Source organism: Saimiri boliviensis, chromosome 2 (assembly GCF_048565385.1).
Source record: "Saimiri boliviensis isolate mSaiBol1 chromosome 2, mSaiBol1.pri, whole genome shotgun sequence".
Classification (NCBI taxonomy): Eukaryota; Metazoa; Chordata; class Mammalia; order Primates; family Cebidae; genus Saimiri; species Saimiri boliviensis.
Window position 1 is genome coordinate 133,378,460 of NC_133450.1, and position 12,803 is coordinate 133,391,262.

Genomic DNA, 12,803 nt, shown 5'->3' on the forward strand with positions numbered 1-12,803 from the left:
GGTCCCTGGTATCTAGCTCTGCTCCCATGGCAGAGGCTTCACCCCACCAGAACTGGCGTGCTGAGAAGGTGGGAAGCTTCTGTCTAAACCTCCACTCAGCACTGAGCTTCTACACTGAGGAAGCAAAAAGTCCATCATTGTCTCCACCTGCAGATCCTTGGTTAGGAGCTCTGTCCCAGGAGAGAGTGGGTGCTGGCATTTGCTCATAAAATATGACCCTTAATTTGGCTCCAAACATCCTAACTTCAGTAACAACAGAATGTGGAGAAGTTCAAAACCTGCCAGTGTTCTCAAAAGCAGTGGAGGGTGTCATGAAAGGTCCTTGACAGGAGACGGGTGGATGCCTGGGAGACGGAGGCTGAACCGAGAATGGGGAGGGCTGGGGGAGGTTCTCTTGCAGTTGGAACAAATGCCAGACATTGTTCAAAGTGTCCCACGTTTGTTTGGTTCAGTCTGTGAAGGAATGGAACCCCAGTCTGCAAGTGGTGGAGCTCAACATCTGGGCCTGGTTAGGAAAGTGACAGAGAAAGCCCAGCCCAAACCACTAATACCTGAGGGTGACCATGGCACCTACAGCTGTGTCCATTTGATCTTTGGGACTGGATTCTCTCACTTAGCCTCATGGCTGGAGTCCACCTGTAATGGTTAGTCATTTGCTATCTTTTATTGCACACACACACACACACACACACACACACAGACAGACACACGCGTGCATGCGCGCATAACATCTTAAATATTTGAATACAAGTTTTGTGTGAATAGAAGATTGTATTTCTGTGACGCAAATATTTAGGAGTGGGATATATAGGTCATGTGTTAAGGGCATTTTGATTTAAAAAAAAACTGAAAATTATTGTCCTGAGTAGCTGTTTCATTTTGCATTCCCATTAGCAATGTTGTAGACTCTAGGAAACTGGCATGCTCACCAGCATTGGTATTATCTGTATTTCTTCTTAATTTCAGCCATTTTAAAAGTGTAGAGTGTTGTCTCATTGTAGGCTTGATTTGAATTTCTCTAATGAATGATCCTGTTGAGAGCCTGTTTATATGCTTCAGTGTCATCTGCTCATCTTCTTCAGTGAAATGTCGGCAGAAACCATTGCCTAGTTTATCCATGGGTTATTTCTTTTTTTTTTTTTTTTTTTTTTTGCAGTTGAGTTCTGCCAGTTCTTATTAAAATTACATTGGTGCCTATATGATCTGCAAGGAGTTCTCATTTGAAACTTGACATTAATTTCCATATAGTAAGGAAACGTTTTTTTAAATTTAATAAGGTTCAACTGATATTAATTTCATTTATTGATCATATATTAAATTATAATTTTTGATCATTGGTCAACTGTTAATTATTTTATATTTTTAATTGTATTTGTTTGCACACTTATTTGTATAAATGTAAGAGCTATGAGTGCATCCTTTGCACATGGATATATTACACCGTGGCCTTGGCTTTTAATGCACTGTCACCCAAATCATGCACATTGTACTCACCAGGTAATGCCTCATCATGCCCCCACCTTCCACCCTTACGTCCTTCTAAGTCTCCATGTCCATCATTTCTCACTCCATGTCCTGTGTACACATTGTTACCTCCCACTTACAGTTCAGTAAGTATAATGTCCTCCAGTTCTATGCATCTTGATGCAAAAGACACAGTTTCATTCTTTTTTGTGGCTGATTAGTATCAAATTGGGTGTACATGGTACATTCTTTCATTAAATCATCTGTTGGATGACACTCAGGTTGACATAGATGCTGTTGAGAATAGTTTTGTGGTAAACATAGAAGTGTGGGTATCTTTTGAAGTAATGATTTATTTTCCTTTGCGTAGTTACCCAGTAGTGGGATTGCTGTGTCAAATGGCAGGTCTATTTCTAGTTATTTTTGGAAATATCCTTACCATTATCCACAGAAGTTATATTTGTCCACATCCTCATCAACACTTTCTAAGAGTTCCCTTTACTATCCATCTTCAGCAACATCTGATATTTTTGAGTTTCTAGCAATAGTTGTTTTGACTGGTGTCAGACAAGAGCTTGTTGTGGTTTTAATTTTCATTTCCCTGACGGTTAGTGATGTTGAGCATTGTTTGTATATGTAGCATCCATTTTTAGGTGTGCTTTAAAAAATGTCTACTGATGTCCTTTGCTCATTTTAATGGGGGTATTTTGTTCTTGTTCCTATGTTGTAGAGTTGATTGAATTGCTTATGAATTCTTCATATTGTTTCCTGTCACAGGCAAGGTGTGCAAAAATGTTGCAACCTGCCTGTTTAGTCTGTTGCTGTGAAAAAAACTCTGTGGGTTAATTACATCTCATGTGTCTACTTTTTTCTCAGGTATGCTTTTTGGGTCTTAGTCATAAATTATTTACCTAGTCCAATGCCCAGAAGAGTTGTCCTGGTGTTTTCTTTGAGTGCACTTATAGTTGAAATATTACAGGTAAGTATTTAATTCACTTTGTGTGGAGTATGGATGTGTTGAGGATGAGAGTCTAGTTTTGTTCCTCTGCATTTGCTATCCAATTTCCCCAGCACCATTTATTGAATGGGATGTCCTTTCCCTGGTACACATTTTTGTTAATTTTTGTTAACTTTGCCAAAGATCACTTGGCAATAGATTGTGTGGCTCAATTTTGGGTTCTGTACAGTGTACCTGAGAGCATTGATTCACCCGGGGCCTCGGTACTGACCTGCTCACTGCTTGAACTTTGTTGATCAGTGGAGTTTCTATGGCTGTAGTGATTCAATGTCATGGGAGAGCTTTCCTAAAATTGTGGACAGTTCTGTTTTCATATTCAAACATGAGTTAGAAACATAATAAATGCGTTTAAAATTTTCCATTTCTTTACCGCATTGCTCCTTGAACTTAGTGAGGTAGATTTCTGGTGTCAAGATGAGGCACTTTTTTTTTCTAAGTGTTGGATTTGTTTACTTATCTGGGTATTTATGGGCTCCCCATTGGAAATAAGCCTCATCCATCACACCTACCCTATGAAATTTTTAAAAATTTATTTGTGCATTGCCACTGTGAGACACTCCATGATGAAGACATATTTGATCTATCTTATTGTTTCATGAAATTACTAATGTAACTTTCACTCTACAAGAAAACTTGCTATCTGGATTTTCATAATTCCTCTTGCTCTCTTATCTCCACATTCTTTTTCAACATCATTTCTACAGTTTAAGAATGGTATACTCTATGGACATTTGTATTTGGTCCTTTAAAGTGATATGAGCCTCAGAAACTAGTGGCCACATAGCAGTGATGTATCTGGCTCAGGTAACAGGAAACTTTCATGCTGAATCTTTGCCAAACAGGATACAGCTTCTCTTGCATGAACCACTAACAGGGGTCATGCCATTTATTAGTCAAGAAGATAGAGGAAGACAAGTCTCTGATTCTGGTGGGGACAAGAAACACAGGCCCTGGCAGGAAATGGCATCTCAGCCACACTTTCCTGTTCTCAGAGATGGGGAGGGGGCACCACTGAGAATTAGCCTGGGTTCTTGTACAGGAGGTGCCCTGGGCTGTGGCTCTGTGGTCTCTGTGCACAGTAATATGTGGCTGTGTCCACAGGGTCCACGTTGGTCATTGTAAGGAGCACCTGGTTTTTGAAAGTATTTTAAAATTTAGTAAATAATGCAATTATCAATAAAATCATATTCAAAATGTGAACAATACAATATGAATTAGTAAAATATATTCAACAATAGCTGCTAGAATTAAATTCCAGAAATCAGAAGGGTGATGTCTGATAATAATAATAAACACATTTCATAGAGAAATCAGAATGTTCACAAATATGTGGAACATGCATTTTGTTATCAAATGTCTTTAAATAATTGATACAATATTTTAACTGACTTATTAGTATTAATTACAAATATCATGTGTAAAATTGTAACCATAACAACCTGTAGGGAAATAAGAATATTTGAGAGCACAGGTACTAAGATAAATATATTCTTAATGTTTTTCCAGCTGTTACTGCTAACATTTCTGACTGTATCCTGGATCCCTAACAGAAGCCATATGGGCTCTTGGGCAAATTAATTTTCAGAAATGACTTAGAAAAATAATCTCTAATATGGAGATATTAATATTCATCTCATAAAGAAATTGAAATTGTAATCCATGTAAACTCCTCAAAAGAAACCTTAGTACATAAGAAAGGAGTTATTCATAGTAGGTTGTGATATTCATTGCAAACATTATTACCTTGATTTTTCAGGGAAAATTACAGCAAAGCCTGATGAATTGAAGTGTGATGTTTCTTGTTTGGTACAACAGCAGGGTGAGGATAATGAAGAGCCCTGTGATTCCGAGGGAAGCCCCTAATTTAAAAGGGAGACTCCAGGTCCTGTGGACTCACCTGGGGCGCCTGCTTCTGCCCTTCATGGAGCCAGGCTCAGAAGCCTTCAGGAGGCAGGAGTGTGGATGGGATGGGTTTCTCAGGACGATCCAATCAGACCTGGACAAGGGAAAAAACATTATGACCCAGGATGCATTAAATCATTGTCTTGAAAATAGACAAATTGTTATATAATTATAAGGTACAAAGAAATGTTGTGATTTATTAGTACAATATGGAATAATAAAATAAAGCTAATTAGCATATTCATCACCTCAAAATATTTTCATTTTTTGTGTCAAGGCCATTAGAAATTTACCATAGCTACTTTGAATTGATCAATATACAATGTTTAAGTGAAAAGATATTAATATAAACAATATAAAATTGTTGAAATGAATTATGAATTGATTTCATAGAACTCCAATAATTTATATTTAGTTCTTCAATAAGTTTGATCATTTAGAAAATACTTTAAAATTTATTGTATTATAATTTTAAATATAAATGACTACACGTTTATGAACAGGTTTGTCGTATATAGACTTATGTCTACAGTTGTAAATTTATGTTCTCATAGCCATAGTTTCTGATAGCAAAAGATGGTAAAACTCTGGAAGAATAACTGCAAATAATTAGAAATAATTATTCCTTGAATATGTACATAGCATACATATGCATAATTTAAATATATATATATATATATATATATATATATATATATATATAATTTTGAGATTGAGTTTTGTTCTTGTTGCCCAGGCTGGAGTGCAATGGCGTGATCTTGGCTCACTGCAACTTCCGCCTCCTGGGTTCAATCGATTCTCCTGCCTCAGTCTCCCAGGTAGCTGGGAGTACAGGCTTGCCACCACACCCGGCTAATTTTGCATTTTCAGTAGAAACGGGGTTTCTCCATGTTGGTCAGGCTGGTCTCAAACACCCAGCCTCAGGAGATCCACCCTCCTCGGCCTCCCAAAATGCTGGGATTACAGGCATGAGCCACTGAGCCCAACCTTAAGTATATATATATATTTAAAATAACACTGCATAAAATGTTTAAAATTATTAAAACTTAAATACCAATGATAATAAATACCTACTAAATAACAGTATAAAAATATGACAACCTGCAAGACTCCAGAGTTCTGATTTCTCCAGCTGTGGAAAAAGGACCCTCCCCCTGCACCTGCTCCTGGTGCCTGCCCGGTCCTCGGTGGGCGGCCCCGCGCGCCCCTGCCGGAGGTTTGTGTCTGGGCCCACACGGGCCTCCCCTCACTGTGTCTTTCGCACAGTAATACACGGCCGTGTCCTCGGCTCTCAGGCTGCTCATCTGCAGATAGAGCGAGTTCTTGGCGTTGTCTCTGGAGATGGTGAATCGGCCCTTCACGGAGTCTGCGTAGTATGTGCTACCTCCATTAGGATTAATTTGTCCAACCCACTCCAGCCCCTTCCCCGGAGCCTGGCGGACCCAGCTCATCCAGTAGTCACTGAAGGTGAATCCAGAGGCCGAACAGGAGAGTCTCAGGGACCCCTCAGGCTTTGCAAAGCCTCCCCCAGACTCCACCAGCTGCACCTCACACTGGACACCTGTGAACACAGAGACATCCTGGTCATTAACTGGCACACAGATCCACTGTTCCCCTCACTCATGTCCACACACACTCAGTATCTCTAGATCTCCGTGAATTACCTTTTAAAATAGCAACAAGGAAAACCCAGTTCAGCCCAGACTCCATGGTGAGTCCTCTGTGTTCAGTGCTGATCAGCAGGTAGAGACAGCTGGGAATCCCAGGGCTGGGGCTCCTCTCCCAGAGCTGCAGGATCAGGGCCGGGCCGCTTTTCATCAGCAGAAAGGCGGGCCTGATTTGCATGTCTTCTGCTACATAGCGCGCTGTGGGGTGGGACGCCAGAGGAGAGGGCTCTGCCCAGAGTAGACGGGGATGTCCTGGGGGCTAGTGGTAGTAACCCTATCATTCAGGAAAACGCAATTTCATGATGTAATTGTGGCTTGATAATCATTTAGCAGTCGTCATCTTATCTCATTTTTGCATATTTGCACACTGTATTTCCCCTTAGATATTTCTGAAGTCCCTCGGCCTTTCTGATTGAGTGATGTCTCTTTCCTCGACACTGTGAGGGTATGATGTCATCGCTGACAGGTGCAGTCCTGGATGTGCATGCGGTTTCCATGGAAACGCTGTCATTTGGTGAAGTTGTCTTTGAGAGCCTAGTTACCTGGGTTTCCTGCTTGATCGTTAGTGTCTCTTAGCATACCACCCAGACGTTACGCTCTGCTCATTTCTGGCAGAGTGACGCTGTTTTGTAACATAAATTGATGAACAATCTGATGCAATTATATCCGGGTTTCTTCTCAGCGGCAGGTTTTGAGGTTTGTCCTGACCCCAAAATGTTATTGTTTTTTTCTTTGCTTTCTCAAGAAATGGAGTCTCGCTATGTTTCCAGGCTGGGCTCAAAATCCAGGGCTTAAGTGATCCTCTTACCTCAAACTCCCAAATAAATGGAACTACAGGCAGTGCCATAATGCCCAGCTGCTGGATCTTACATTATGGATCTTCTCATTCTCTCTGTTAAAATAAGCAGACTACTGTTTTGTGTATTGCTCTCATGGAGCAGCCAGCTTTCTGTTAATTACTTATCACGAAACAGCTAACATTTCACAGAAACATTAGGATTGAAATTATTCTCAATTTACCGCAAATCAAGTCACACCCTTTAGAGAGCTTCTTATCACTCTTTTTATGCTCTGCCTCTATCATAATAAAAATATACCAGACTCTACCTTGGTGTGGAAGAAAGAGTTCGAGTATCTTAGAGGGACACTCTTATTTTAAGAACAGAAAACCGTATGTGAGGTTGGACTCCTAGAGTCTCACTGTGCCTCTCCCAGAGAATGCTCCAGATCCTCTACCCTACAGGTGATTTTACATATATATATATATAATTAGGTGTGATATTATTTCTGTCAAATACTATATAAGATATGATTTCTATTTCTATACTATATGTATGATATATATTTATAGTATTTGGTAGAACTGTCTATCTATCTCTCTATCTACCTACCTGCCTCAAACTTGTCCTAGACCTCTCCTAAGATGAATATTGAGATGTTTCATAGATTAACTGGACAACTACCGCATGGGCACCATTTATTTTTCTTATACTTCACTCATAATTTATAAATTGACCAATTCCCACCTAGAAATTATGATATGGTTTGTCTCTGTGTGTTCACCCAAAGCTCATCTGGAATTGTAAACCACAAGTGTCAGGAGAGGGGTCTGGTGGAGGTTATTAGATCACGGGAGTGGTTTCCTCCATGCTGTTCTCCTGACAAAGTTCTCAGGAGATCTGGTTGTCTGTTCAGTTTGTGGCTCTTTCTCATCCCTCTCATTCTCTCTCTCTCTCACTCTCTCTCTCTCTCTCTCTCTCTCTCTCTGTCCTGCCACCTTTTGAAGAAGGTACTTGCTTCCCTTTCACCTTCCACCATGACTGTAAGTTTCCTGAGGCTATCCAGCCATGCAGAACTGTGAGTCACATAAATATTTTGCTTTAAAAATTTCCCAGTTCCAGGTGATATATTTATAGCAATGTGAAAATGAACTAATACAGGTTCTTTCCCATATAGTGTAACTGTTAATTAAATTTTTACCATGAGATAAAACACAGTTTTCATGCTAAATATGCATGTTGATTTTGACATAAGAACTATCAAGTTGTAGATGATGTCATACTCAAAAATAACCCAGGTTCAAGGAGTTAACTGAAGAGTTATATTTACCTCGATTTTGCTTTGGAACAAGAAAGTTGCAAGTTACAGATGATGTGGTGGGTGGTCTCAGTGTTGGGTGCTGTTAAGCAAAGGAAGACAAACCAATATTGTAGTCAGAGGTTCTCCAGCTGGTTCCTCACTGCACCTGCTCCTAATTGGGGCTATGTCTTGGCTGAGTTCTGAGCATCTCCTTCTGGTCCTCTGCTGCCCATGAAGACCAGCTAAAAGAGATCTGGGGATCTACTTCTGAGACACCCAATCCTATGTCTGGGTCCTAGCCAGGAGTTCCACCGGGCCTGCGAGCTGCCCCTTGAACTTCTCTTGTGTGACCTCACCTGTGCACTGAGCATCCTCATAGCAAGGTGACAGGGTCAGCCTCACAGGCATTACTGCAGGCAATTTACAGCAAAGATAATTGTAGTTCGATTATGTAATTCAGGAAGCATGTTCATTGACTGAAGTATCCACACAAACACACACACAAAAAAACTGTATGGACATTCATTTACATTGCGCCCAAACTGCACGCATTTTGTATTATTACTTATTTGTTCATAAAATTCCAAGGTTTGAATCATAAACTAAAATATAACATTTCTGAACCAAACTTACAAATGAATAAGGTGAGTATGGTCAGAAAAATCAAGGCTGAATTATTTCCTGCAGTCTAATGGTGGCAGGTTACATACTGAAGCTGTGCTGATACAGGCTTCCAAGTGCTCTGGTTGATAACCTCCCGATGACAGCTGAGCAGCAATCTCTGGCGGTGGGAAAACTAGAGTTTCCCCCACGTGGTACAGTGCTCTGTCTTCATAGACATTCACTGGATTTCTCTGCAGGCTCTGAGGTGTGCAGGCTCCTACCCGAGATTCTGCAGTCAGACAAGTCTCTGCTCCTTCCCAGGGGACACAAGGGATAGTGTGGATAAGCACCAGACATGCTCTACTCAAGGTCTCTGCACATGGAGAAAAAACAGTGAAAGTGGAAAATTCATGTTCTCAATTCACTGAAAAATACCTATGAAAAATGCAACAATGTGCCAGGAACTAATGCAGAATTATAAATGAATGCAATTAAAATAAGTATGAAATTTACAATTGTTTACAGGTGCACATTTGTTTATATATTTTCCAATAAAATAAAGCAAAAGGAGGTCTTCTCTATAAAAATCCAAAAACAGTGTGCTGACCCTGAGAATGCACCTCCCTGCCTCCTCCTACAGGCAGCAAAATGCACATAGATCCAGTTCCCAGCAGCTGCTTTCTGACACCTGCGGCATGGCCTGTGCTGAGGCCCATGTCCTGTGGTCCACTCTAATGAAGGGACTCACTGCGCAGTGACTCTTAAGCAGAGCCATTTCGGAGAGTCACGATGACCCCTGCAAGGTAGCACTGACTTGCACAAGACTTCAATATGTTTTGCACCTTCCTTGAACAGCACAGAAATATAGAAACCTTCCACCCAATCCTCCCTCCCTCTCTCCTTCACTCAGGGTCAGGCTTCCCCAGTCTGCCATCAGCTTCACAGCCTCATTCCACCCCCTGTGCATTTTCTCTCAAAGGGTGAATGTACTTCTTACAGTAATTCAGGGAACCGTCATCCCATTTTGGAGTTTTCTGCTTCGAAAACCAATAATAACAGAAATATTAGCAGAAAGGGGTCCCAGTTTGCAGCAAATCCACAGAGTGAAATGAAAGCAAGTTTATTACAAAAGCAAAAGTATAAAAAGTGGCTCCTCCATAGGCAGAGCAGAGACACGATCTGCCCTTTATCCACTTTTATGATTATTTCTTGATTGCATGTTAAAGAGGGATGGATTATTGATGAATTTCCCAGGCAACTCCTGAAGCTGAGGGTCCCTCCCCTCCTTTGTAGACCATACAGGGAAACTTCCTGATGTTACCATGGCATTTGTAAACTGTCATGGAGCCAGAGGGGAGTGTCTGTCAGCATGCTAATGCATTATAATTAGCATATAATTAGCCGTGAGGACGAACAGAGGTGACTTTTGTTGCTGTCTTGGTTTTGGAGGGCTTTGGCCAGCTTCTTTCCTGTAACCTCTATCAGCAGGGTCTTTATCACTGGTGTCTAGTGCAGACCTCCTATCTCATCCTGTGACGAACAACACCTTAACTTACTAGGAGTGTAGCCCAACAGGTCTCAGTCTTATTTTGTCTAGCCCCTTTGCAAAATAAAGTTGTTCTGATTCCAAGGTTTTTGACAAAAAAAAAAATGTAGGACACATTTATGATCATGATTATATTGCCAAATATAAAATAAAATATGATAATGGAAACAAATAATTTTACGTGTCACCTTGACTAAACCAGTCTCTCAATCATACACTAACCAGGGTGTTGCTTTAATGGCATCATACAGGTGTTAGGGGAGCCTGCCATTATTTTTTCCTGAGTCAGAGTGTTCTAGATAATCCAGGTGGGGGTGAATCAATCAGAACCTAACAAATGACAATGGAATGCCATGGTGGATGGCAGATGCAGGTCTTCCCGGGAATCCCAGCCTGTCTTTCCCAATGGCCAGCAGTATTGACCTTAGGCATGCCTAGCCAGACCCTACAATTACTGTTACCCAGAGCTCACAGCACAATGGAGGGTCCAATTTTAGCTTTCCTCAATGTCGGATGTGGGAGTCCAAACTCTGTGACAATGTGAGAAGCACAAGGTCAGTTCTGCATCAACATCCCACTGGAGAAAACTAGTACTCTTCCCTTCATGACTGATATCCACTTCATTTTCCAAAAGCCTCCATGCTCAGGAGACAGCAGCAATGTCCAGGCAATGGGGAATGAGAAAGTCCCTCAGTATACCCAGGTTCTGCAGACCTGAGCCCTGGGGTTTTGACTAAAGACAACTAATTCTCTGTTTTTAGGGAAGAGAGGAAGAAAGGAAACTGTGAGAATCAGGTCTGCAGAGAAGGAAATGGATTAACAGAAAGAGGGTCAACTGAATCAGTGTAAGTCAGATGTGCACAGTTTTACAAGACGAGGGGAAACAGCTGTGATACCATCAGGTTTAAAGGACCCTGACCCTGGGTGAGCCTGCCTCTTGGCTCCTGATGAAACTCAAAGCCTGTTATAATAGAGATTCCCATGGAGGTCTCTGTCCCGAGTCTAACTGGATAACACTCCCCATGTTTTCATAGGATTCCTCAGGACTGTCATCCTGCCGACCACAGAAGGATGATCTGCCCCCAAAGTGGCACTGCGGCTCCTGTCGAGGTGAAGATGTGTCCTCCTGTTACAAAAACAAAGAAACAAAAAAGGACAAAAAGTTTTGCCTTCAGAGACGTCAAGTGTTAGTACAGAATTGTGACTCCGGAGGTCCCCTGGGGAGATGTGACAACGAGGCAGCCCCAGACCACGGCGGGAAGCCAGCCCTCAGCTGCACCTGCACCTACCCCGAGACAGCCCTGTGCGCAGCGTCCGGGCGCCCCCTGGTGGTCTCGGGGACCCCTGCAGGAGGTTTGTGTCCGGGCCCACACGGGCCTCCCCTCACTGTGTCTCGCGCAGTAATACACGGCCGTGTCCTCGGCTCTCAGGCTGCTCATCTGCAGATACAGCGAGTTCTTGGCGTTGTCTCTGGAGATGGTGAATCGGCCCTTCACGGAGTCTGCGTAGTATATGGTACCACCACTGCTACTAATGAGTGAGACCCACTCCAGCCCCTTCCCTGGAGCCTGGCGGACCCAGTTCATTTCATAGTCACTGAAAGTGAATCCAGAGGCCGCACAGGAGAGTCTCAGAGACCCCCCAGGCTTTGCCAAGCCTCCCCCAGACTCCACCAGCTGCACCTCACACTGGACACCTGTAAAGAAAGAGACAGCACCCTGATCAGAAACGGCCACACACATCCACTGTTCCCCTCGATCATGTCCCCTCACACTCAGTATCTCTAGTTCTCCGTGAATTACCTTTCAAAACAGTAACAAGGAAAACCCAGCTCAGCACAGACTCCATGATTGGTGGTCTGTGTTCAGTGCTGATCACCAAGTGGAAACCCTTGGGAATCCCAGGGCCGGGGCTCCTCTCCCAGAGCTGCAGGGTCAGGGCTAGGCTGGTTTTTATCAGCAGAGGTAGGGCCGTATTTGCATGTCTCCTGCTATATAGCAAGCTCTGGGGTGAGATGCCTGAGGAGAGGACGGAGCCCAGATAAGGCGACTGTGCCTTGCAGGTGTTTGGTGACAATGATGGTACTTGGAAATTATACTGTCTTCTTATAAAATTATTCTATGATAAACACTTTGAACTGAGCTCCCTATTTTAGTTTTGCATATTCATGTATATTACTTTTCTGGCAGTCAGTGTTTCTCCATGTACAGATGTGGAACCACACCACACATCGGAAAGCGGCTCTGAGTGTGTCTAAGAGCTCATGCCTGGATGAGTAAGCCCTGGTATCTGGGCCTGTGCTCCTCAGCACGGGCCCCAATGACTCCCTGAGCCAACTCCAGGACAGAGCGTGGTTTGAGGAACCCACTTTCTGAAGTGAAAACATGTGCTGCATTCTAGAATTCACTAAAACTATGATGGGAACCATGGTTCAGGTAGACACATTCTTGAGAATTTCTGAATTCAATATACCCTTTTCCTATGTTTCTGTCATTCCTTCCTTGTCTAAGTTTCAATTTCTTTG

General features: G+C 42.3%; 2 gene segments (V, D, J or C); both read right to left on the reverse strand.

The window, feature by feature from the left end:
- Positions 1-5,457: 5,457 nt before the first annotated feature.
- Positions 5,458-8,230, reverse strand: LOC141582280 (immunoglobulin heavy variable 3-23-like). The segment is given in 3 exon segments: positions 5,458-5,945; positions 6,049-6,943; positions 8,161-8,230. Coding segments are annotated over 2 exon segments (669 nt in total).
- Positions 8,231-11,243: 3,013 nt separating this feature from the next.
- On the reverse strand, positions 11,244-12,329 carry LOC141582282 (immunoglobulin heavy variable 3-48-like). The segment is given in 3 exon segments: positions 11,244-11,405; positions 11,569-11,975; positions 12,082-12,329. Coding segments are annotated over 3 exon segments (615 nt in total).
- Positions 12,330-12,803: the final 474 nt, after the last annotated feature.